At 40.4% G+C, this 27,905-nt stretch overlaps 1 protein-coding gene across 1 annotated transcript; it reads right to left on the minus strand.

Moving 5' to 3' along the window:
• Positions 1–9,645: 9,645 nt before the first annotated feature.
• LOC143434712 (uncharacterized) lies at positions 9,646–27,752 on the minus strand. The gene is made up of 6 exons (XM_076914263.1): positions 27,700–27,752; positions 15,891–15,927; positions 14,202–14,263; positions 12,194–12,248; positions 10,353–11,737; positions 9,646–9,778 (listed from the first exon to the last, which is right to left on the minus strand). Exons 5-6 carry the CDS (start codon positions 11,479–11,481, stop codon positions 9,723–9,725), a joined length of 1,185 nt encoding a protein of 394 aa, XP_076770378.1. The 5' UTR covers positions 11,482–11,737; positions 12,194–12,248; positions 14,202–14,263; positions 15,891–15,927; positions 27,700–27,752; the 3' UTR covers positions 9,646–9,722.
• Positions 27,753–27,905: the final 153 nt, after the last annotated feature.

Genomic DNA, 27,905 nt, shown 5'->3' on the forward strand with positions numbered 1-27,905 from the left:
CTTCTACAGACAAATTACTGTCCAGAAAAGGACACACTCAGAATAGTCGAGTGATTATATGTGCCTAGACAGAGTAATCAGCCCTTAATAATTCTGCAGCACTAAGGTCTGTCAGATGATCCTGGGCCAGAAGGCGGAAGAACAGATGCTCCAATGTTTTGAAGTAGAGTTTTCACTTTCTAGACTCCATATTCAATCTTGGCTGCTCTGGATCGAGAGGGCTGCCCACCTGAGACACTCTGGGCAGTGCTCTCCTGGCTCCTTCACACAATGGCTATGATTCTCTGTCCTGCACAGTTCTCAGACATGGCACCTCTCCTCTCTTCCACACTCTCCTGGCATGATGGAGCTCCTTCCCCTTTCCAGTCTCAAGGCTGGGAAATCTAAAGTCTGCCCTCTGTCTGTCCTGACCAACTATTGGTGCTGGTATCTTTGTTTACCAGTCAGAACCAACTGGGAGCAGGTTCCAGAAGCTCCATGCAAACACTCTCATAGGAACAGTTTTTGGAGAATATAATTAGCATTCACACTACAAGCACCTACATGTGAGTGTCTGCATCTCTGTCCACATCCTTGAGCTTGGACAATACATGGTGTTCTAAGTCTATATATCTGAGCTTGAACCACACGCGGTACTCTATGGACAGATGTTTAAATCCGTAAACTAGGAGAGGTTGCCAGGTCCTGTCTGACATGAAGTCAGAAAATAAAACTCAGTAGACAAAGGAAATATTAAAGTGAGACCCAGAGATGAATATAGGGGATAGAAAATATAACTGTCTAGAACAAAAAGAGGTCATGAGAGGCATTTGGAGAATCAATAAAGGCTTACAGGTGTAGATGTATATATCCCCCTGTCATTCAGCTATTTTGGCCTTCCTTTTCTCCTTGGACGCTGTTGGTTACCAGCTTGAGAGGACAAAGAGAGTAGAGGCAGAGAGCAGAGAGCAGACCTCTGTGGGATGACAGAATGACCTTCACAGACTGCTGCAGCAAGAAGAGTCTACTTTATTGTTTCAGGAGAGGGTATGTTAGGGTTTTTTAGGAGTATGTGTGGAAAGGGTTCATTGGTCATGGCATGAAGTGAGCTAGAAAGGGTGATTGTTTAGAATACAACCCCTACTTATCATGTGGTCAGGAAGCCAGAGCTGGACATGTGTGCTGAGATATGCAGCACTGCAGACAGCTCTGTACAAGGTCACTATTCAGACTCCGTTAGACAAGGTCAGCTACCTGTGCTTAGAGACATTTCTCAGACAAAGACAGGCAGATAGATATAGGGAAGACTTGTTGAGAAAGGGAATCCCCCCTTTGCGTGGAGCTTAGAAAGCCATATAGTCATGGGGAACTGCTACCTTAATATCAGAGTTCTCCAACAACATACAGTGTTTTTGTTGTGATACACAATTAAAGATCAATGTCAAGTTACCTTTAATTCATGAAATGATTTTGTGGTCGTATCATGATTGAGGAAGAGTAGACTAGCCGAGAAAATATTTGTTTCTGACTCATATCCATTCACAGCACCAGTGACAAGAGATTGCTTCAATGTTTCATCCATTGACTTATCAGGCTGCGGAGGTTTGAAGTGGGAGGAGGATTGTGGAAGTGGGAAACTGGGAAGGTGGCAGTGAGTGGGATGTAAAGTGACTAAGTAAAAATAAAATAAGATAAAATAATTAATTAATTAATTTTTAAAAATGTCCCCCAAAGGCAGTTGAAGCCTGATCTTCAGCCACTGTGGCATCATTGATCAGACCATTCACTAACTGTTTGTTTTGTTTTGTTTGTTTGTTGTTGCTTTTGGCGTTTTGTGAGTTTTTATTGGATGTTTTATTTATTTACATTTCAGATGTTATCCTCTTACCCTACTGCCCCTACTTAGAAACCCCTAATCCTGCCCCAGTCCTGCTGCTTCTATAAGGGTATGCACCCACCCATCCACCCACTACCCCCTTTCTGCCCTCAAATTCCCCCACACTGGGGCATCCCGCCTTCACAGTATCAAGGACCTCCTCAGGTACCAATGCCTGACAAGGCCAGCCTCTACTACATATACAGCTGGAGCCATGGGTCCCTCCATGTGAAATGGTGCTGGTCCAACTGGAGGTCAGCATGTAGAAGAATGCAAATCGATCCATTCTTATCTCCTTGTACAAATCTCAAGTCTAAGTGGATCAAGGACTTTCACATAAAACCAGATACCCTGAAACTAATAGAAGAGTAGGTGGGGAAGACCCTCAAATACATGGGCACAGGGGAAAAGTTCCTGAACAGAACACCAATGGCTTATGCTCTGAGATCAAGAATTGACAAATGGAGCTGGGCGATGGTGGCGCATGACTTTTTAATCCCAGCACTTGGGAGGCAGAGGCAGGCGGATTTCTGAATTTGAGGCTAGCCAGGTCTACAGAGTGAGTTCCAGGACAGCCAGAGCTTCACAGAGAAACCCTGCCTCGAAAAACAAAACAAAAACAAACAAACAAACAAACAAACAAACAAAAAGACAAATGGGACCTCAGAAACTTGCAAAGCTTCTGTAAGGCAAAGGACATTGTCAATAGGACAAAATAGCAACCAACAGATTGATCTTTATCAATCCTACATCTGATAAAAGGCTAATCTACAAAAAATACTCAAGAAATTACACCCCAGACCATCAAATAACCCTATTAAAAATGGAGTACAGAGCTAAACAAAGAATTCTCATCTGAGGAACCTCAACTGGTTGAGAAACACCTAAACAAATGTTCATGGGGCTGGAGAGATGGCTCAGCGGTTAAGAGCACTGACTGCTCTTCCAGAGGTCCTGAGTTCAATTCCCAGTAACCACATGGTGGCTCACAACCATCTGTAATGGGATCTGATGTCCTCTTCTGGTGTGTCTCAAGAAAGTGATAGTGTACTCACATTCTTAAAGTAAATTAATAAATCTTAAAAAAAAAGAAATGTTCATTCTTAATCATCAGGGAAATGCAAATCAAAACAACCCTGAGATTCCACCTCATACCAGTCAGAATGGCTAAGATAAAAAACTCAGGTGACAACAGATGCTGGCGAGGATGTGGAGAAAGAGGAACACTCCTCCATTGTTGGTGGGATTGCAAGCTGGTACAATAACCCTGGAAATCAGTCTGGTGGTTCCTCAAAAAACTGAACATTGTATTACCTGAGGACCCAGTTATGCCATTCCTGGGTATATACTCAAAAGATGCTCCAACATAAAACAAGGACACATGCTGCACTATGTTCACAGCAGCCTTATTTATAATAGCCAGAAGCTGGAAAGAACCCAGATGTCCTTCAACAGAGGAGTGGATACAAAAAATGTGTTACATTTACACAATGGAGTAGTACTCATGTATTAAAAACTATGAATTTGAGAAATTCTTAGGCAAATGGATAGAACTAGAAAATATCATCCTAAGTGAGGTAACCCAGGCAAAAAAAGAGCACACATGATTTGCATTTACTGATAAGTGCATATTAGCCTAAAAGCTCAGAATACCCAAGATACAACTCACAGACCACATGAAGCTCAAGAAGAAGGAAGGCCAATTATGGGTGCTTCGGGTCTTCTTAGAAGGAGTAACAAAACATTCAAGGGAGCAAATATGGAGACAAAGTGTGAGACACAGACTGAAGGAGGGGCTGTATGGGGACCATTCTTCCTGGGTATCTCATGTGCAGTCACCAAAGGTAGACACTGATGTGGATGTCAGGAAGTGCATGCTGACAAGAGCCTGATATAGCTGTCTCCTTAGAGGTCTGCCAGAGTCTGACACATTCAAAGGCAGATGCTCACAGCTAACCACTGATCTGATCAAGGGGTTCCCAATGGAGAAGTCAGAGAGAAGACTGAAGGAGCTGAAAGGGTTTGTGGCCCCATGAGGAGAGCAACAATACCAACCAACCAGAGCCCCCCAGGGTCTAAACCACCAGCCTGGGAGTACATAGGGAGGGACCCATGACTCCAGTGGTATATGTAGGGGAGGATGACCTTGTCAGGAATAGGTGGGAGAGGAGTTTCTTGGTCCCATAAGAAATGAACACAGAGTGGGTGGGGGAATGTGAGCGTGGGGAGGGGGTAGCGGGGGGTAGGTACAGGCACTGCCTCATAGAAGCATGAGGAGGGGGGATGGGATAGGAGGTTTCTGGGTGGTGGGAGGAAGTAGGGTAAGGGGATAAAATCTGAAAGGTAAATATAATACCCAATTTTTAAAAAAGAGATAAAAAAAAGAAAAAAGGAAAAATAGGAGATTTAATAACACAAAGGGAAGGATTTAGAAATTTAGGAGGCAGTTTATGTTAATGGAAACAGTATCATAGAAACTGGCAAAATCACATCCTCATAGAAGCACAAGGAAGGGGGATGGGATAAGGGGTTCCTGGGTGGTGGGGGAAATGGGATAAGGGGATAAAGTTTGAAATGTAAATATTACAACCAATTTTGAAAAGGGGAAAAAAAGAAAAGTTGTTAGAACTAACATTTTTAAAAAATGTCAGCCCTCTAGGAAAAAAAATTTTTTTTTTTTTGATACTAAAACTTGTTCTGAGAATTGTATATTGCAGAATACACAGCCTTGGTGTATCTACTCATCAAGCATACTGAGCAGACCTGCTCAAACCTCGGATATCCTGGAATTCCATCTGGATGCAGTGAAAACACAGCGTCAGAGGCTTATCAATTTACTTTTCCCCCCACCCCGCTTCTACTATCTCAATGCCCTTAATCAGCTTAAAGAATTTAAAGAAGAGTCAGTGCCCCTATTCCCTGGGCTTGGGGACTAAGGTGGTTAATAATGGTTTGTCTTTCTAGGGAAAAGTAGTGGTTTTGTTGGAATAGGGAGGATTAGCTAAGACTTATTGCATAGCCATAATCTATTGGTAGAAATCTATATAATTAATATCAAGATAAAGTTATAATTTCTTAAATGGTACAAAATTTACTTTGATTTCAAATTTAAGGTTTTCATTGGTACGAGCTTCTTATTGATATAAAAGTGAGATGAATATTGTTACTCTCATGGGCATTGTGCCTGTATAACACATTTAGGAATACAAGGCTTAGACCCAGTCCTTCTTTAACTTTTTTTAACTGATTTGGGACGGTTAGCCTATGAGTTAAGGGACTATAGCAAATTCATGGCTTTGAGTTTATTGTTAGGGTGTTTTCCATACTTTATTTAGAAATAGCTGAGAGGAGTTAACAGACAACAGTCCAGGTTACCTTACACGGATAGTTGGTTTTCAAAACATCAGAAGTCCATAGAATTGACATTACAAATATTTCTATATTAATGTTCATTTTGATTAGAGACCTGTCTGCTCCTGACAGCTTCCTGTTGTGGATTCTAAGAAGAAATTGAGCATCCTTGGTGTTACTCCAGTTGTGGGTGACAGCCACTAGGCAAGAATTGCCTCTTTCCTTCTACAGACAAATTACTGTCCAGAAAAGGACACACTTGCAGAATAGTTGACTGATTATGTCTGCCTAGACAGAGTAATCAGCCCTTAATATTTCTGCATCACTAAGGTCTGTCAGATGATTCTGGGCCAGAAGGATGAAGATTTGATTCTCCAATGTTCAGTAGTATAGGGGCTTTCCTGGTGTTCAGTGGTCTCTATAAATTGACTAAGTTTTAGAAGCTATGCTAAGTGCTTGCCATAATTTCAGTTAACTCAGTCATTCTGGATTTCTGACAGGGTTGAAGACCTATAGTCTCATAGCCAATCCTGGCTATTTACTTTGAGAGAAAAGATCTGAGAAGATGGTCTTTAGCTGACATTCATTCTAAAGCCAAGAAAAAAGCCAGGTTCAAAACTAAGTGTTTTAGTTAGGAGAGAAGACAGAGGTTCTGGTTAATCAACAAAATGATGGACTGGGTATTACGACTATCTTGTACCTCACTGGTACAATTAGGAATAATTATGCTCTAATTGTATTTTGAGAGAAAAGTTTTATTTTAACAGGAAGGGTGATATGTAGGAGGAGCTAAAGGGGAAGGAGTACCGAGAGGAAAAGATGGATTAAGGAGAGGAGATGATGAAGGAGAGGAGAAGCTAGGTGATGAGAGAGAGAAAGAGGGAGGGCATGGAGGTAGATGTTCACGTGCCTCCACCAGTCAAAATAGTTTATATATCTAGGTTGGGTATTGAGTTACACTTCTGATTGAGCTTTACCAACCTTATAAATCCTTTGACTAACATTTAAAAATAATTGTATAAAAGCAAAAAGAAAAAGGGGGCATGGGATAAGGTTTTCTAGGGAGGGGAAATGGGGAAAGGGGATGGCATCTGAAATGTAAATAAAATATAAAATTAAAAAAAAAAACAAGACTGAGCCTGTCTTAGGTCATTCTGCCAAGAAGGTCTTCCTTACCCATCATGGAATATGCATTATCAAAAGCAATGCACTTCTGTCTTAGGTTGCCAAGACTCTGGGCAGAATCTTACTGGTCCTTGGCTAGCCAGCCTGTTTATGTAATAACTCTGTCTGAGAATGGACAGACATATTTTTGAGAAGCTCTGTGTGACCTGTGGAAGACTCACAGGCTGTAGGTTTTCTGCTGTATGATTGAGAAAGTGTAGGCATGACCTACAGATGTGATTCTACAGATCTCTTGTATCTATGTAAATTTTTAGCAACAAATGAAATCTAAACCCTCAGTCATCAGTAGGGTGGTTGTTTTCATTTCCACATTTCATTTTTTAATGCCCATGAGTAATGTTTCTATATTGGCTGCCAGCAGGACCACAACATACTTCTAATACAATAGATAAAGTATTTATGGTAATCCAGGTGCTAAATGGTAGCAAACCAGAACCTTGTCCTTTTCAATAAAATAGTCAATGTGTCCCAGACCCACACCAAATTTGGGTAAATATCCTTACAAGGTGATAAACTATGCCATCCTAGCTCCCATGCTTGACATTCAAAAAGCTTTCAGCAACATGAAATTAGGGTTCCAAAGAGTATGGTACCTTTCATTTAATATTAAATTTATAGAATGTAAGAAAGCTTGGCTGGGCAGAGAAACAAAGGTATAAGACTGGGTAGATCTGGATAGATAGTAGAATGTGTATTCTACACAGGAGATATCTAAGTTACATGTAGGGAATAAATGGACTGACAGGATGAATAACTAGAGTTGGACAATTCAGTGTTTTTAAGGAAAACCTTCAAAAGCAAAAGAATATTTTGAAACTGCAATTTCAAATTTATCCTTCCATTATTTATATGAAGCCACAACTTAAAGAATTATTAACCCTTTAGAACTACAAAATGATCAAGAAACATGTGGACTCTGGAAAATCTGCTGTTGTGTCATTGGTTCCCCTTGATAAACTAGTAAGGCATAAGAATAGGATATAAGAATGAGGAGTTGGAGTAGTTGGTAAAACGCAATTGGTAAAACACTTGCCCTGAAAACCTGAGTGCAGATGTGGGGATAAGGGGATCCCCAAAGCTTACTTGCCTGCAAGTCTGAGAGTCAGTGTGCTCCAAGAGAGTAAATCAAACACACCAGGGATTTGGATGAGTGAATGTGTCTCCAAAACTGAGGGAGCACAGAGTGGAACTCACGGGGAGGCCTGGTGGCCTGAGCTCAGTCCCTAGGACCCACAATGTGGCAGGACAGAACTGTCAAGTGGTGACTCCTATGACCACCACACACTTAGTTCCACATGTGTGGGGCACAGGAAAATGAGGGGAAGACAATGTCAGTCTCTGTCCTTCACATGTGTATCAATACACACACAACATGTACTCAAGTTGAGTACAGGGGAGCAGGGTCATAGTTCCAGTTCAAAATGTCTTTGTTTGTTCTATTAGCAAACATGGATCACATTGATCTAATATTTCTTAGTGATCTTTTTTGCCTTAAAATTGACAAGAGATCTTATGATAAAATTTTCCATATTATGTATAACATAGTATAAATAACATAAATATTATGGAAAGCTGGCTCGGTAGGTAAGAGCTCTAGTTTTATTTGTAGAGCATTCAGTTTTGATTGCTAGCTCCCATATGGCAGGTCACAATTGTCTATACTCCAGTTCCAAAGGATTGAGCACTCCATTTCTAGCACATGGTGCATAGAAAATACACAGTAGCCAAAGACTTCTATATATAAATCTACAAAATTTAAGCATAAACAAAGAAGAAAATGATTGTAATTTTTAAACTAAATCATGTTAAAGTATCCAAAACAGTGTTTTAAAAGAGACAATGGAAAAGTATTGATAAACTAACTGAAGTTGTTTGTTTTGCTTTCCTTATAGAAGGCCTAGGAGCTGCTGTCTTAAGTTATGTACATCACATATACACAGGAGCCTAAAGCAGGAATATAATCCTGTGGCTCAGTGAAAAAGAGCCAATGCATGACCTCTCCCCTCTCAGAATGTGTCCCATAAAATACAGGATGTCCATGCTACCATGGACATCCTGGGACTTTGGAAGGTATTCCAAAGACCCAAGAAGGCTGGACAGGAAGATGGGTACAAGAAAGGATATTTGATTCTATGGAATGTTATGGAAGGCAGATCGATGGAGGGAACTGGGTGGGAAAGGAGATAAAAAGGGAGAAGGGGGTTTTAGGATTCAGTGTGGGGAGAGGCAGGAGCCATGATGATGAATGGAAATCTGCAACTGATGGGGTGGTAAGGGAGGGCACAACTTCAGGAAGAGACAGAGAGCTGGGAGAGGGGAGGCACACAAGAATCAATGTGAGTGTGCTTAGCTGTGACTCACAGCACTGGGGATATGGAGCCTGGGGAGGCTGCCTTTTCTGGCTAGGCAGGAACCCCAATGAAGCAATAGTGACACCAACCCACTCACAAAACTTTCAACCCAAAAGTTTTCCTGTCTACAAGCAATTCAGGAACAAGGGATGGAGTGGAGACTGAGGGAACAGCCAACCAACAACCAGCTCAAGTGGAGACCCATCCCATGGACAAGCAACTGTCCATGACACTAGTAATGATACTCTCTTATGCTTGCAGACAGGAGTCTAGCACATGCTGTCCTAGGAGAGGATCCAGCCAGCAGCTGACTTAGCCAGACGTAGACACCACAGCTTAACATTGGATGGAGCTTGAAAACTCTTATGGAAGAATAAGAAGAAGGATGACAGTCCCTAAGGGGACAAGAACTTCACAAGAAGAACAACAGAATCAACTAACATGGAACCTCGGGGCTCTCAGAGAATGAACCACCAACCAAAGAACACACACAGGCTGGTGCTAAGCCTCCATGCACATAGGTAACAGATGTGCAGCTTGGTCTTCCTATGGGCCCCAAACAACTGGAGCAGGGGCGATCTCAAAAGTTGTTGCCTGTATGTGGGTTATGTTCTTCTAGCTGCACTGCATTGTATGGACTCAGTAAGAGTGGAAGCAACTAGCCACACAGAGACTTCCTGTTCCAGGGTGGGGAGATAACCAGGTGGCTCTCACACACCCAGAGGACAAGGGGAGGGTAACAAGGGGAAAGGATTGTAGGAGAGGCTGACTGGGAGGGGGCAGTAAGCAATATGTAAACAAGGAAAAAATAAAAATAAAAGTAAATGACCAATTTTTTTTCAGAAAACATCACATGGCACAAGTGAGACTCTAATACAGCAACAAATTTTTACTGTAGTCTACTATCAGCTAAAACATTTTACTTTAAAATTTATATATACATATATAATAAGCTTCTGTGTTAGAGAGTGTGTCTTCTCTTAGCAGTCCATCCTGGCCCCATAGTCAAGGGTGTACTGGTCAGCTGCAGCAGCAACTAGGAGAAAAGCAAGAATTATCAATAGTATCATCAGCACATCATTGGCGGTATTGTCAGGGTCAGCATCAGCAGCATCAGTGCCATTATCATCAGGATCAATGTAATGAGAAACAGTGAGAAGGTGGAGGCTGGTTTTGTTAATTTTATTCTCAGATGTGGCTTCTTTTGGAATGTTTGTTTCTAGGCCGAAGCTATCTTCCCAAGTCAGAGGTCAGAAGAACAGAGATAGATAGACACTAATGTTTATCAGAAAGATTTCTATGCTTGGTCATTCAGAAAACACAAGGTGAAAAACACTGGGAGTGAAAAAATTTTTCTCATTCCATAATGGGAGACAACCACGTACCAACCAAATTTAGATGGTCAGATGTGTTGGTTTAAACTGGTTTTGTCATACTATGTGAAGTATTTGCAAGAAGTTGAGAAAAGGAAACATTTTTGTTCTGGTTTTAGGTAATGCTTGAATAGCCCTATAGAAGCAGAAAGTCATGATTATTAGTAGCAAAGAGATCTAGTTTTCTATCTAAAATAAAGTTCATCGATTTTAAGCAACTACTGTGGTCTAACATACCTGGTTCATCATTTCTATTAGTGGGAGGACCTCGGTTAGTTCCATTCGCTTTAGGCCACACTTGGCGAACTCGAGTCCTCATCCATATCATCATGGAAAACAAAAGGGTTTGGAACAAAATGAAAGGCCTTGACTGCAGCCGTAGCATGTTTGGTGCCAAAAGAAAACCTGGCGGTCTGACAGTGGTTCTCCAATGCTCAGTGTGATCAACAGACTCGGGAGCATCAAAAAAAACCTCAGCATCCTGAGTAGAGGCCACATATTCGTCTATATCAGGAACGAGGGTGAATTCATCATCTGAAGAAAGACTTTCAGATTTGTCTTCTGCTTTAAGCAATGATAAAAGATTTCCGTCAGTTGATTCGGTCGAATCCATGGAATAGCAGGAGGAGGATGTAGGAATGGGCTCTGGGTCAGCATGGGGTGTGTCCCTTGCATGCTCCCTGTAAATAGATAAATCGATTATGAAGTCTGGCCCAGTGTCACTAGCTGTTTCTGAGTCACGTTTTTCATTCAATTCTGCATGCTCAGTAGGACTTTGTGAAGCAGGTGGATGAATGGCAGCAGGAGCCCCAATGTCAGCAGCAGTGATCTGAACAGTAGGATCCATGTCAGCTGGAGCCCCACTGACAGCAGCAGAGGTGGGGACTGTAGGATCCATGTCAGCTGGAGCCCCACTGTCAGCAGCAGTGGTAGGAGCACTTGGATCCATCTGAGCTGGAGCCCCATATTCGTCTATATCAGGAACGAGGGTGAATTCATCATCTGAAGAAAGACTTTCAGATTTGTCTTCTGCTTTAAGCAATGATAAAAGATTTCCATCAGTTGATTCGGTCGAATCCATGGAATAGCAGGAAGAGGATGTAGGAATGGGCTCTGGGTCAGCATGGGGTGTGTCCCTTGCATGCTCCCTGTAAATAGATAAATCGATTATGAAGTCTGGCCCAATGTCACTAGCTGTTTCTGAGTCATGTTTTTCATTCAATTCTGCATGCTCATTAGGACATTGTGAAGCAGGTGGATGAATGGCAGCAGGAGCCCCAATGTCAGCAGCCATGGTGTGAACAGTAGGATCCATGTCAGCTGGAGCCCCACTGAAAGGAGCAGAGGTGTGAACTGTAGGATTCATGTCAGCTGGAGCCCCAGTGTCAGCAGCAGTGGCAGGAGCACTTGGATCAATCTCAGCTGGAGCCCCAGTGTAAGCAGCAGTGGTAGGTGCAGTTGGATCAATCTCAGCTGGAGCCCCAGTGTCAGCAGCAGTGGTAGGAGCAGTTGGATCAATCTCAGCTGGAGACCCTCTGTCAGCAGCAGTGGTAGAAGCAGTTGGATAAATATCAGCTTGAGACCTTCTGACAGCAGCAGAGCTGGACGGTTTGTCAGGATGCCTTTAGGAAAAAAAAAAAAACATGCAACCTTCTTTCAATCTTAGTTTTGTGGATGGATCTCTTGTTCATGAATGAAAACCCCAGGCCAACTATCCAGTAAACTTCAGGGGAGTCTCTGTCACCACCTCCTGTCTCACTATGAGTGCCCCAGGATACAGTAGCACATGAGACCATCAGACCTCATGTGGACTTTGGACATCCAAACTCCCATTCTCACACATGCATGGCAAGCATTTTATCCATTGGATCATCTTCCTGGCTTGGATTCTTTTCAGCATTTCATGCTGTATGAGAGAGGTACTCACTAATTTCAACATAGTTTGCTCTATAAATAATTATTCAGCTTGTGATTGTACAAGAAATAAAGAAGTTGGCATTGTCTTACACAGAGGCAAAGACAGTGTCAAAAGTTATATTTTCTACAGATTAATGTATTGGAAATGCACACATTCTTACCTCACTGCTGTTCTTCTTGTAATTTTCTCACTAGCTTTTAATGAGGGAGGCGAATCTGTCATTAAACAACAGTTGTAGGAAACATGATTATAGTGGGATGAGGCTACTATTTTGTGCCCCTATATGCTGTGACACCATTTATGAAAAGCCTTTAAAGTGAATATCAATTGGTAAGCAATACATATATGGGGAACTCTTCCTTTCCACTTCCTTGTATTGTTAAACTAGGAAGAGAAAATTTTATCAAAAGTTACTACTTATATTAATTGTCGTGCAAGATACCTATGATTCTGAGCACTATCAGACACAAGAAGGGTCATCTTAGCCTGAACTGTTATACCATAGTGAATTGTTAACCGGATAGCATCTTGTTGCCATGGCTGCTTGTAATCTCTGCCCTAGGGATGCTGGCAGAACTCTAAGTGAGCATACTCATCTCATACAGAAGTGAAAGGGGCTTCTCCAAGTGTTGACTTGAACTTACTTCACTGAAGAAGAAGATTCATTCCTAGCACAGGGAAGCTCAGTCTATGGTGACTGTCATTGCAACATAGCCAAAAATAGGAGACCCAAAGACCTTTACAAAGAATTTCCAGCTGCCAGTGTGACAAAGCTCTAGAGAGACCAGTGCGTTATTCTACTTGAGATCTTCTGAGGAAGCGGCTAAAGGCCCTCAGTTCTAGCATTGGTCCCTAGCTCATGTGCAGTACAAAGAAGTTCAGCATCAACTTCCATTGCCTCCTATGGCAATAGCTACTGGAAAGACCCTCTTGGTAGTTATGCAAACTGAAAATGACTCCAGGAAGAGAAGCATGGAGGAAATGGGCTTGAGAAAGTGGCTCTATGGTAGACCTTATGCTAGGCATGTGTGAGGCCCCTGTCAATCCTCATCACCACAAAGAAAACTGCAGTGCTGAAATTATTTAAAAGAAACTCACCCCCATTATAAATAATACTATTTCACCTCATGCTTATGAGAAGAGGGTCCTTTAGATTCCTCTACACTATTCTCTGGCTGCTGCTTTCCAAAGGTAAAGTAGGTGTGAGATGCTGTGGTGACAGCTGCTGAAAGCATAAATTCTGTGGTGTCTCTCCCACTGTAAGCATCATATTCAGACTGAATATAGGCTGCATCCAAGCTGTGTTCTACAAAACGATGTGATTTCTCTCAACTTTCTTTCTACTGTGGCAGTTGTTTCTACAAATTATGTCTTGTCTCATATAAACCAAGCATCACTATATCTTTTGTAATTAATAGAACTACAGGGAAAAAGGTGCTGTCAGAGTAGCCCATATGGAGGCTGCTTGCACAGAATGCTTAGAATGGCAGTTTTCATTCCCCAGCACTCCCTCCAAAACTCACACACTATTCATTATTTTTAAAAGTTTCTGAGTGAGCCAGTTATTTATTATTTCAAGATATTCACATTAAATGGAAGACAACTAAAAATAACCATGAGATAATACATGAATTATCAAATATGTTGAAATTGAGGAATTTTATGAAGGAAAAAATCCAGATTGCTCTGATATTTAGTCCTCAAAACATAAAGAAAGTAATTGAACACTGTATTTTTGTTGTTTTTCAACAGGATCACAATGTATGGACACTGACCAATGTAGTGATATGAAGCCAGTAATATGATATATCTATTATGAAAACCTAAGTAAAGATCCATTTTATAACAAAGTCAAATTGCTGTTACGTGATTCGAGAGGATACATATTGTGGAATAGGTTAAAAATCTTTTTATTTATAAAAAGACACTACATGCATCAGTAGTTCATTTTAAATAAACAAAGCTCTTTCAGGTGATATAATGGGAATTGGAAATTTTTTAGAAACAATTCCTTAATTAAACGTGAATCCTAAAAATGTTTGGAAGCAAATTAAGAAAGGATACAACTACACACATATTTGATTTCCTTGGTGACTATTCTAGCAGGAACAAACCTCTTTTTATAATAGAATGTATAGAATCAATAGAGTACTCACTCTTAATCTTACCTGTATCATCATGGGAAGGTGTTTTCAGGATAGATTTTAGCTGTTCTGGTGGACTTCCTTCACTATGGTGTATTTTAAGAGTGTTAATTAATATTCAGAGAAAACACCAATCAAATGCTTTGAATTCTTTGTTGTTTAATTTCCTAATTTATATTACATTGTAAATTATTTAAAAAAATCTATTAATTTGTTTTTCAACCTATAGATTGTGTTTAGGGACACTTTCCTTACCACTTTTCCTCATGTGAAAGAAAGAGAAGAATTTAGCCCAGAAAACTTAGACCAACAAAACAATACAGATACACACACACAAACACACACACACACACACACACTCACTCACACATGTAAAGACACTAGTACCACTTCCTCCTTTGTTTTGGAGGCTGTACTGACTGATGGTTTTATCTACAGACTCAATGTCAGTCTTTGCCCCTGGAGCAGCACATCACTGTCTCTCAGGATACTTTGTGCATATTTCACTGATGATGGTGTTACCACCCTAGAGGTTGTTTGTGGATGATCAAATAGACTTCTGTTGCTGCTAGAACTCTAAAAACCCACCATAGGTTTTGTAATGTTCAAGCTGCTTTGTCGCAATTCATGCATTAATGAATCCTGAAACAACAATCTGCCCGTTTCTATGCCAAACAAGCATTTCTACGAACTCAATAAGGTAATAACAAGAGCAAAGAATAATAAAACGTAGTGGACATTTGCAGTTTTCTGTGGAACTGTTTAAAATTCCAAATAGAAGTTAGCATGTGTATTTTGCAAGGAGTCTTTGAACAGTTGTAAATTTTTGAATCTTCACTTTGGACATTAGTTTTGAGGATTTGTGGTATTTTCAAACATGGAATCAAAAAACAATTTAATAATGTTTAGAGAATATTTTGTTGATACACGGCCCAAATAAAGAGGACAATATAGTTGTCCTCTCTTGTGGAAGTCATTAATCCTAAGGAGCACAGAATTAGCTTGAAATACAACTTTTAATTTTCTACCACACCATTGTCTACCTAGCATCCTGGAAAGGAATGGATGGACCTTCACCTCTATGTTCATATCCATCTCATGTAGAAGATAAAAGCCCCTTTGATAGAGAGATAAATAATAGTCACAGTGTCGTTTAGCTCTGTATATTCAGATAGTATATTAGCAGTCAAAGGATTCATTACTCTTGAAAACAGATCATGAGAACAGATCATTGATGGATGGAGCATTCTGGAAAACATGGGTGTCTTCCAAAGTCTATGAAAGATGCTGCACCAAAAATTCCTTTACATGTACAGCTGGTGTCAAAGGAGGAAAGAAATGTGTTGGCATCCTGTAGAAAGGACTGATAACTGAGAATCATCCCAAATTATGCAAGCTCTCAGACAAGAAAAGTATCTGAAATGATAACTACAAGAGTGGGCCATAGTTCACAAATTGAATTCAGTAAGGCTTTGAAAAGCCAAAGAAACTCAGATGGATATCAATGTGCATAGTTAATCCCAGAAGGTTCTTTATCCAAACTGGTGAGTTGGTTCTTGGAAATGTTCATGTTCATATGAACTACCCTGAGCGTGCTAAACATACATTCATAATACTGTGGGACATGTAAGACACAGGTCTCAAAGTACTCCCAACTAGAATTTGCTTCTTATCTTTGAATTCACCTAGTATTAATGTATTGTTAAACCTTACCAGGACGAAGACCTCTGATGTTTAACAACAAACTCTCCTGAGAATAAAAACAAAATATCTTTTATTACAAGTATAGAAAGACATTACATATAATAATGATCAGACTCATTGTTAGCATCAATTTCTATGAGGCCAAGCTAGAGACTATTCTAGAGTAAATATTCATTTGTAGCAAATTACTTCACGTAGAACTATTCTATTCCCTGTATATTTCAAATCAAAGGTGGCAGTAATTTATCAAACATTAATGCCTAAAAATAAATACCCATACACAATTGTGATGATCCTAAATGAACTCTCTCAGACTGATCGAGAGCACAGTCCTCACCAGGATAATCAACTGGTTCAAAAATAACTTCTTGTGGTTCTTTCTAACTCTAGCCTAATGGTTCTGGAAAGAATTATAGCTTGAGTCTGGTGGCACACAATGTGAATCTCAACAATAAGGAGGCAAATGCACATGGATCTCTGTGGATTCCTGGATCAACAGAGCTGTGTTTAGTGAGACCATGTTTCAACTCCACCCCTAAAAAGAGTAAAACCCAGAGCTCTACTGCAAGGCATCACCTGAGTTCCGTTCTCTGTCCATAATTAAACCCAACTTCAGCAGGTCTTCTGCACCAGGAACATCCAAGTTAGACCTCTTCACCTCGAATGCTCTGCCCAGTTTCCCAGAGACATACACTGTCCTCTGACTTCCAATGTCCAAACAAAGGTAGCCCACCTCACCACTCCTGTGCAGGGATAACCAGTTGGCTAAAACCCAGCATAAGAACACAACCAACAAGAGCTAAATCAATATGACACATCTAGAGCCCAGTAACCTCTGGATATCCTAACACAGTCAAAGCACAATAAACGTCTTTAAATCCAATCTTAGTAAGATGACTGAGGAATTTAAAGGGGAAATTAATAAATCCCTTTCAACATATAGGAAAATACAATCAAACAGGTGAAGAAGATGAATTAAACAATTCAAAACCTGCAAATGGTAAAAGAAGCAGTAAAGAAAACACAAATTTGTGTTTGAGGGAAACATGGAGATGGAAAACCTAAGAAAGAGAACAGGAACAGAAGCACAGCCAACAGAATAAAAAATAACGAAAGACATGACCTCAGGCTTAGATGATAGAACACACAAAACTAATACATCAACCAAAGAAAATGTTAAACCTAAAAAATTACTGACTCAAAGTCATCAGGTCATCTGCAACAGTGTGAGAAAAGTCCTACCAAGACTAATAGGGATGAACGAAAGTGAAGAGAGCACCAGCTCCAAGGACAAGAAACTATTTTCAACAGAGTCATAGAAGAAAATTTACCCAACCTAAAAAAAGAGTGCCAATCAAGGAAGGAGAAGCTTGCAAAAGACCAAATTGACTGGTGTTCCCAACACAATAATCCTCCCTACACAAACATGAAAATGACAGGAATTATCAATCACTGGTTGTTGATATCTCTCAACATCAGTGAACTCATCTTCTGCAATTAAAAAGACACAGGCTGACAGGCTGGATGTGGAAACAGGACCCATCCTCCGGTTGCATACAAGAAAAATACCTCAGCAAACAAAGATAGACATTGCCTCAGAGTAAAGGACTGGAAAATGTTTTTCCAAGAAAAGGGACTTGGGATGAAACCTGAGTAGCAATTGTAATATCTAAATAAAATAGACTTCCAACCAAAATCAATGAAAGAGACACGGAAGGATATCTGAAACTCATCACAGAAAAATACACCAAGAGAACATGTCAGTTCTAAATACCCCAAATCAAAGGGCCTTCACCTTTGTAAAAGAAACATTACTAAAGCTTAAATCCTACTTTAAACCCTACACATTAGTAGTAACATATTGCAGCATCCCACTCTCATCACTAGACAGGTCATTGAGTCAGAAACTAAACAAATGTTATGAATCAAATGGGCCTAACAGATACCTACATACCATTTCACCCAAATTCGAAAGAATACACTTTCTTCTAAGCACCTCACAGGATCTTCTTCAAAAATTGACCTATACTCAGCCACAAGGCAAGCCTTAACAGCTACAGGAAAATTGAAAGAACCCCTTCTGTCTTATCGGACTACCATGGATGAAAGCTGGAATGCAGCAAGAACAGAAACATCAAAAGCATACATAAAATCTCATGGGGGTGAACAACTGTCTACTCAGTGACCACTGGATCAGTGTCAAAATGAAGAAAGACATGAAAGACTTTGTAGAATTCAATGAAAGTGTAGGCACAGAATACCTAAACCCATGGGATACAGTGAATGCATGCCAAGAGGAAAATTTCATGGCACTTAGTGTCTTTACAAAGAAATTGGAAAGATCTCGTACTAGCAATTTAAAAGTACATCTGAATGCTCTAGAAAAAAGAATCAAACACGCACAAGAGTAGATTGCAGGAAATAACCAAACTCAGGGCTGAAATCAACAAACTGGAAACAAATAGAACAATACAAATAACTAAACCAAGAGCTGGATCCTTGAGAAAAATCAACAAGATAGACAAACTCTCACCAATCGAACTAAAAGGCACAGAGACAGTATCCACATTCACAAAGATAGAAATGAAAAGGGGGACATAAAAACAGACACGGAGGAACTCGAAAGAACCATCAGGTCTTACTTCAAAGAATGCACTGCACAGATTTGGAAAATCTAAACAAAATGAACAATTTTCTTGATAGACACTACTTACCAATGTTAAATCAAGATCAGATAAACAATTTTAAAGAAGTATAATCTCTAAGGAATTTGAAACACTCATAAAATCTCCCAATCAAAAACTGCCCGGGTCTTTTCTCTCAAAGTAAATAGCCAGGATTGGCTATGATACTATAGGTCTTCAACCCTGACAGAAATCCAGAGTGACTGAGTTGACTGAAATTATGGGAAGCACAAATCATAGCTTCTAAAACGTAGTCAACTTAGAGAGACCGCTGAACACCTGGACAGCCCCTATACTACAGAATGTTGGAGCATCAAATCTTCAGCCTTCTGGCCGAGAAGCATCTGACAGACCTTAGTGATGCAGAGTTATTAAGGGCTGATTACTCTGTCTAGGCAGATATAATCAGTTGACTATTCTGCAAGTGTGTCCTTTTCTGGACAGTAATTTGTCTGTAGATGGAAAGAGACAATTCTTGCCTTGTGGCTGTCTCTGCACAACTGCAGTAACTCCAAGGATGCTCAATTTCTTCAGCTGCCATTTATTCTAAGCCAAGAAAAAAGCCAGGTTCAGAACTAAATGTTTTAGTTAGGATAGATGACAGAGGTTCTGGTTAATCAACAAAATGATGGGCTGGGTATTAGGACTATCTTGTACCTCACTGGTACAAATAGGAATAATTATGCTCTAATTGTATTTTGAGAGAAAAGTGTTATTGTAACAGGAAGGGTGATATGTAGGAGGAGCTAAGGGGGAAGGAGTACCAAGAGGAAGAGATGCAGTAAGGAGAGGAGAAGATGAAGGAGAGGAGAAGCAAGGTGATGAGAGAGGGAAAGAGAGAGAAAGAGGGGGCGCATGGAGGCGGTTGTTCACGTGTCTCCACTAGTCAAAGATAGTTGATATATCTAGGTTGGGTATTAGGTTACACTTCTGATTGAGCATTACCAAACTTATAAAGCTTTTGACTAACATTTTAAAAAATTGTATAAAAGCAAAAAGGAAAAGGGGGCTGGGATAGGGGTTTTCTAGGGAGGGGAAATGGGGAAAGGGTATGGCATCTGAAATGTAAATAAAATATAAAATAAAATAAACTGCCCGGGACTTTATGGCTGAATTCTACCAGAATTTCAGAGAAAGAGATAATACCAATACTTCTCAAACCATTCCACAAATTAGAAACGGAAGTAATGTTACCAAAGTCATTCTATAAGGCCACAATTACCCTGATATGTAAACCACATAAAGACTCAACCAAGAAAGAGGATTTCAGACAAATTTCCCTGCTACTACCAAGGTTGAGTAGACCAGAGACAAAGGGATGGCAATGGCCAGGACAAGAACACAATCAACAAAAGGCAGTGTAATATGGAGATGAAAAATCAAGAAAAGAGAATGGGAAATACATACACAACATCACCATCAGAAGTCAATGAATAAAAGAGAGAATTTCAGCCACAGAAGGTACAATCGAAGAAATTCATACATCAGTCAAAAAATGTACAATCTAAATTTTCTAACACAAATCATCCAAGAAACTTGAGACACAAACCATCCAGGAAATTTGGAACACTATGAAAAGACCAAACCTAAGAAAAATAGGAATACAAGGAGAAGATTCCCAGATTAAAGGCCCAGACAGTATCTTCAACAACATCATAGAAGAAAACTTCCCTAACCTAAAGAGAAAGATGCCTACATACATACAAGAAGTTTATAGTACAACCAAGAGATTATTACCCCAGAATATAAAATCCTCTAGTCACAAAATAATCAAAACACTGAATGTACAGAAGAAAGACGAATCTCAAAAAGCCATGAAGATCAAAAGGCAAGCAACATCAAACATATAAAGAAGGACCAATCCAAATTACTCCAACCTTCTCAACAGAGACTTAAGAGACAAAAGGGCTGAAGAGATGTCTTCCAGACCTTAAGAGACTACAACTGCCAGCCCAGGCTACTGTACTCAGCAACATTTCCATTCAATATAGATGGAGAATAAAAGATATTTTATGACAAAACCAAATGGAAACAATACCTTTCTACTAATCCATCACTAGGGAGGACACTAGAAAGAAAACTCCAACACAAGGAGAGTAACTATGCTCAAGAAAACACAAGAAGTTAATCATCCCACAGCAAAACCTACAGAAGGGAAACACACACAACAACAACAACAACAAAATAACAAGAACAAACAATCATTAGTCACTGATACCTCTCGACATTGATGGATTCACTTAGCAAATAAAAACACACAGTCTAACAGAGTGGATGTATAAACAGGATCCATCATTCTGTTGCATATAAACACACATGTCAGCAACAAAGATAAACACTACCACAGAATAAAGGGCTGGCAAAAAGGATTAAAAATCAAATGGACTGGAGAACCAAGCTGGAGTAACCATTCTAATATCTAATAAAATAGACTGTCAACCAAAAGTAATCAAAAGAAATGTGGAAGGATACTGCATACTAATCAGAGAAAAAAATCCACCTAGATGATGTCTCAGTTCTGAATAGCAATGCCTGAAATGCAAGGGCATCCTCCTTCAGAAGGAAACATTACCCAAGATTAAATCACACATCAAACTCCACACGTTAACAGTAGGGGTCATAAACACCCCATGCTCACCAATGGACAGGTCACCAAATGAGAAACTAAACAGATAGACAGGTAGAGGTCATGAATGAAATGGACTTAACAGATGTCTACAGATCATTTCACACAAACACCAATACATGTATATTCTCAGCACTTCATGACACCTTGCCTAAATTGACAATATACAGATACAGATCTGCATCGACAGATACAAGAAGACTAAAATAACCTCTTGCATCTTATATGGTCACTATGGATTAAAGCTGGATTATATCAACAACAGAAACAACAGACAGCCTACGATCTCATGGATACTGAAAACCTCTATGCTCAATGACCACTGGTGAAAGGAGAAAGCAAAGACTCTAGAATTCAATGAAAATGAAGGCACAAAGTATTCAAGCTTATGGGACACAATAGAAGCAGTGCACATCGGAAAGTTCATAGCACCATGTCCCTTCAAAAGAAATTGGAGAGATTTCATACTGACAACTTAACAGCACATCTTCACTCTGAAGATAAAACAGAAGCAATCACATTCCAGAGGAGTAGAATGCATGAAATAGTCAAAGATACAAACAAAGAAAAGAATACAAAGAATCAACAAAACTGAGTGCTGCTTAATCAAAACTCTGAGATTCCATTTACAGCCCTCAAAAAAGCAAAGATCAAAAAGTCAAGTGAAAGCACATGCTGGCGAGGATGTGGAGCAAAGGGAACACTTCTCCATCACTGGTGGGAATGAAAACTTGTACAGCCATGTTGGACATCCCTTCTGTGGTTTCTCAGCAATCTGAGAATAGTTCTACCTCAAGACACAGCTATGACTCTCCTGGGCATAGACAGAAAACATGTCCCACTATAGCAAGGGCCATTTCTTCAACAATGTTCATAGCAGCTTTATTCATAATAGCCAGACACTGGAAACAACCTAGATGTCCCTCAACTGAAGACCATATAAAGAAAATGCTGTACACCTGCACAATGGAATACTATTCAGCTATTAAACAAAGACATCCTGAATTCTGCAGGTAAATAGATGGGACTTGAGAATATCATTCTGAGCTCCAACAGGACTTGTGTGGTATGTACTCACTTATAAGTGCTTATTGTTCAAAAATTACAGGTACACTCCAGAGACACAGAGAAGCTAAACAAGAAGGAGGGCACAAGTGAGGATGCCTGAACCTCACTTAAAAGAGGGAATAAAATAGTCATAAGAGGCAGATGGAGGGAGTAAACTGGAGAGGAGAGGACACAGGGAGGGGAATTGGAGGGGTTCAGGATCAGGTATGGGGAGGAAGAAGAGAGATGGCTAGATGGCCATGAAAATGAATGGAAATCTGCAACTGACCACGGTGAAGAGGTGGGGGTATCTCTGATGAGACAGAGATCTAGGATAAAGGATGCACCCAAGAAACAATTGGGATGACCTTAGCTGTGACTCACCACATTGGGGATATGGACCCAAAATTTATTTTGTCTACACAAAAAAAATTCAGGCCCAGGAGATGAAGCAGAGACTGAAGGAATGAGCAACCAGCAGCAGCAGAAACCAAGTCCCATGTCACAAGCAAGCATCAGTCCCTGACATTATTGATAGTCTGTTATGTTTGCAGAGTTGTCCTCTGAGAGGCTCCACCCATTTGCTCACTTGGACAGATACTGATACCCACAGCCAAAGAGTGGATTGAACTTGAAGATTTATTTGGAAGAATAGGAGGAAGGATTGAAGACCCAAAATGGAATAGCATCTCCAAAGGAAAACCAACAGAGTAAATTAACGAGAACCCTCAATGCTCTCAGGATATGAACCATCTACCAAGAACATACATGAGCTGGACCTAGGACTTCTGGCACCCATGTAGCAAATATGCAGCTTGGTCTTCATGTGGGTCCTGAAGAACTGGAGCAAGGGCTATCCCAATAGCTATTGCCTGTCTATAGGATATGATGTACTAGCTGGGCTGACTTGTCTAGGCTCAATGGGAAAGGAAGCACCTAGCCTGAAAGACATGAGAAGTGAATATTTGGGGAGATACACAGGCCAGCCCTACCCTCTCAGAACAAAAGGGGAGTGAGATATGGGGGAAGCATTGTGAGAGGGAAGTGACTGGGAGACAGCCAGTGAGCTGGATTTGAAGGGAGTAAGTAAAAAAAGACATTGATTTCAATAAAAAAAAAAGAAGAATGAATAGACCTGAAACATAGCTCTACAGTTAGGCACATTGGTGCTCTTCCAGAGGACTACAGTTCAGTTCTCGGTACTGTCTGCAAAACTCCAACTCCAACTCTAGGAGAATGCTGTCCTCTGGCTTCGGGCGTCACATATACATATACGATTTTAACAATAAAAATAATTCTTTAAAAATGAAAAGAGACAATGTGGTACATGTATCCAATGGAATTCTATTCATCTATTAAAACAAAGACATAATGAATTTTGAAGTCAATTTGATAGAAGTTGAGAGGTAACCCAGACTCAAAAAGCATGGATGGCATGTACTCACTGACAAATGCATATTCGCAATAAAGTACAGTGTGGGGAGCCGACAGAAGGCGGATAGCATCCTTGCAGCCATCTTGAGCCATATACCCTGATAAGAGATTTGATTACAAAAGCCTACAACAGCTGAGCACACTCTGATAACATCTTGCTTTAGATACCCAGGCTCTTCCCTTGGGTATGTGAGACTTAAAGGCATGACTTAGAGATCAGATTTAGAGACAAGGCCTAAGGGAATGACTTAAAGGCATGACTTAGAGGCGTGGCTTAGAAGTGAGACATATAAAAGGAGAGAGGCAGACAGAAGAGAGGAGTACAACTTGGAACTAGGAATTAGGTTAGAGAATAGAACTTAGAGTACAACATGGAGTACAACTTGAACTAGGAATTAGGTTAGAGAGTACAACTTACAGTAAAATTTGGAGTAGTTATTAGGCATTAGGTAGAAGACACTTGGACTAGAGAACTCGGAAGAACTAGGAATTAGACATTAGGCACTTAGCACTTGGGAGAAGTAACTTGGAACATGGAGGCACTAGGGACTAGGAACACAAGACTTGGGACTTGGATTAGGAAGAGAGACTGAAGAATAAACGGGACTGAATCATATTCTCTCTGGTCTCCATTCTTCAAGTCGGTCCTCACTCTCTCTCTTACTGAACCCTGACCCACAGACTGGAGCAGCTTGGGGCAGTGCGGGCTGTAACACTTTAGCCCCCAAGGCTTTTGGCAGTGTAGGTCTCAACATTGATAGAGTGGTCTGAGACATTTTGGCCCCCAAATGTGGGGTAGCTCTGGCCGCAATATTGTTGGCCCCCAACGTGGGGCAGAGAGGTCCACAACAGTACAGGATGACCATACTATACTCCAGAGACCAAAGGAAGATAAACAAGAGGTAAGAACCAAGGCAAGGTTGTTTGAATCTGACTAAGAACAGAGAATAAAATAGTCATAGGAGGCAGATGGAGGGAGGGAACTAGGTGGGAGTGGGGATGGCCATGGAAATGGGGTGTTTCAGTATCAGGTGTGTGGAGGTGCAGGGGAGATGTCCTGATGGCCATGAGAATGAATGGGAAAGAATGCAGGTGGCAGTGGTAGGGGTTGTGGGAGAAAATTAGCATGTTTGTCACATTGCAAGCTGAAAAAGCCTTTGATAAAATCAAACACCTCTTCATGTTAAAAGTCTTGGAGACATTGGTGCTAAAATATGCATACCTCAACAAAATAAAGGTACTATATGACAAGCCAATGGCCAACAACCACTTAAATGGAGACAAACTTAAAATCAGAGACTAAACAAGACTGCCCGCCTACATAAGAGACCTCAAAGAATTGACCAAAGGACACCTACACCAAAGGGGATAAACACCTTAAGCAAAATGGCTGGACAAAGTAGTAACTCAAAAATATCAGTAGCCCTCCCTTATATAAAAAAATAATTGGAATAAGAAAACATTTAGTAAAACAAAACCCTTCACAATAGCCACAGATAATTCAAAATACCTGGATATAACTCTAATCAAGCTACTGAAAGACCTGTCTATCCAAAGCTTCAAGTCTCTGAAAAAGAAATTGAAGAAGACATCTGAAGATGGAAAGATCCCATGCTCATGGATGGACAGGATTAACATGGTGAAAATGGCAAAAATCCAAAAATCCTTTTCAGATTCAATGCATTTCCCACCAAAATTCCAACATAATTAGGTACAGAACTTGAAACAGCAATTCTTAGCTTCCCATCAAAAACAAAATGCAGAATAGCTAAAAACACCTTAAATAATAAAATAATTTCTGAATGTATCACTATCCCTCATCTCAAACGTACCACAGAGCAATCATGGTAAAGACCGCATGGTATTAGTGTGGGAACAAACAAGTTGATGCCTGGAATCAAATCAAAGACCCAGACATGAACTCACATACCCACTAACACCTGATTCTGACAAAGAAGGCCAAGGCATACAATAATTTAAAAAAGAAAGAAAATATCCTCAACAAACGGTGCAAGTCTAACTGGATGTCTACATGAGGATGAATGCAAATAGAGCCATAGTTATCACCCTGCACAGAACTCAAGTTCACATGCACCAAAGACCTCAACATAAACCAGACAGACTGAATTTACTAGAAGTGAAGGTGGGAAATAGCCTGGATACTTGGGTACAGTAGACAATTTCCTAGCAGAACACCCAATGTCTTAGGCTCTAAGATCAACAATTGAAAAATGGGGACTCATGAAACTGAAAAACTTCTGCAAGTCAAAGGACACAGTCAATAGGACAAAACGGAAGCCTACATTTTGGAAAAAGATACCCACCAACAGCACACTTGACAGAGAACTAATGTCTAAAATATATAAAGAACCCAAGAAGTTAAAAATTTAAAAATGGGGTAAAGAGCTAAACAGACAATTCTCAATGGAGGAATCCCAGAAGATCGAGAAACACCTAAATGTGCAAAGTCTTTAGTCATCAGTGTAATGAATGTCAGAAGGACTCAAAGATACCATCTTACACCAGTCAGAATGGCTAAAATAGAAAACTCAAGTGACAGCACAGGCTGGCAAGCATACTGACCAAGGGGAACACTCTTTCATTGCTGGTGAGAGGGCATAATTTTACAATCCCTTTTGAAAAGTAATCTGGCAGGTTGTTTTCCCCTGAAAATTAGGAATAGTTCTGCCCCAAGACACAGCTAGTCCACTCCTGGGCATACGCCCTAAAGATGCTCTACCAAACCATCTCAAGGACACTTGCACAACTATGTTTGTAAAACCTTTACTTGTAATAGCCGGAAACAGAAAACAACCTAGATGGCCTTCAACTGAAAAAGTGGATTAAGAAAACGTGATATATTTACACAATGAAATATCATTCAGTTATTACCAACAAGGAAACTGTGAAAATTGCAGGTCAATAGATGGAATTTGAAAATATGATCCTGAGTGAGGTTATCCAAACCCAGAAATGCAGGCATTGTGTGCACTCACTTAGAAGGGAGTGCTCTTTTGGCATAAAGTATAGAATAATCATGCTAAAATCCACAGACCTAAAGAAGGTAAATAGTGAGGGCCTGAAGTCAGATGCTTGAATCTCACTCAGAAGGGAAAATAAAGTAGACATCAGGGGTCGATTTAGGGAGGGAAATTTGTGGAAGATGGGGAGAGGAACTGAGGTGGGGAACAGGTGTACGGTGAGAGCAGGGAGAAGAGATACCACAGGGGAGGCATTTCTGTGATGAGACAAAGACCAGAGTCCATGGGGGCTCTTAGGAATCTCTATTGATGAGTCTAGCTGAGTCTACTAGCAGTACATGATATGAAGCTTTAAGTGGTCATCTCCTCTAGCTAGGAGGGACTTCCAGTGGAAGGAGGAGGAGGATACCCATGCTCTCACAAAAACATCCTACCTACAAGATATTCAGGGATTAAAATGGAACAGAGATGAAGGGAAGACACCCAATAACTGGCCCAACTTGAGACCTACCCTGTGGGAGATCGCCAGTCTTTGACATCATCAATGATAATGTGCTATGCTTGCAGACAGGGGTCTAGGATAACTTTTCTGAGAGGCTTCATCCAGCAGAGGATGGAAACAGATGTACACACCCACAGCCAAACATCAGGAGGCATTTGGGGACTCTTTGGAAGAGTTGGGGGAAGGACACTGAACTCAAAGGAGGACAGTGTGATTGAGGGGTCAGGGACACCACAAGAAAACCTAAAGAATCAACAAATCTGGGCCCATGAGGGCACACAGAGATTGAACCACCAATCAAAGTGCATGCATGGGCTACACATAGACCCCCTCCCATATGTAACAGATATGCAGATTGTTCCTCATGTGGTTTCCCTAAAAACTGAAGTGAGGACTGTTTCACACTCTGTTGCCTGCATTTGGATTCCTTTCTGCGATTAGCCTCTCTGGTCTCAGTGGGAGAGGAGCTAAAATCTGGACTCTTAGTTAGGGTAATAGGGCCAGCTACTGTATACTACATTTATATTCACTATAAAAACCTTACCTCTATTGAACCTGACATGCGACAGTCTTCTCTTCTCTCTTCTTTTCTTACTTATCCTGAGGCAAAGGTTTTAAAGTTATCATTATTGTGCTCTTCATAAGAAAAACATTTAGCTAGTGTTTTAAGTACTTTATATATGATTCCCTACTGTATCTTACTTTAGATGTTTACAAACAATATTTTTTGAAACAGAATCTCACTCTAGC

The sequence above is a fragment of the Arvicanthis niloticus genome, chromosome 16 (genome assembly GCF_011762505.2).
Source record: "Arvicanthis niloticus isolate mArvNil1 chromosome 16, mArvNil1.pat.X, whole genome shotgun sequence".
In the NCBI taxonomy this organism is placed as follows: domain Eukaryota; kingdom Metazoa; phylum Chordata; class Mammalia; order Rodentia; family Muridae; genus Arvicanthis; species Arvicanthis niloticus.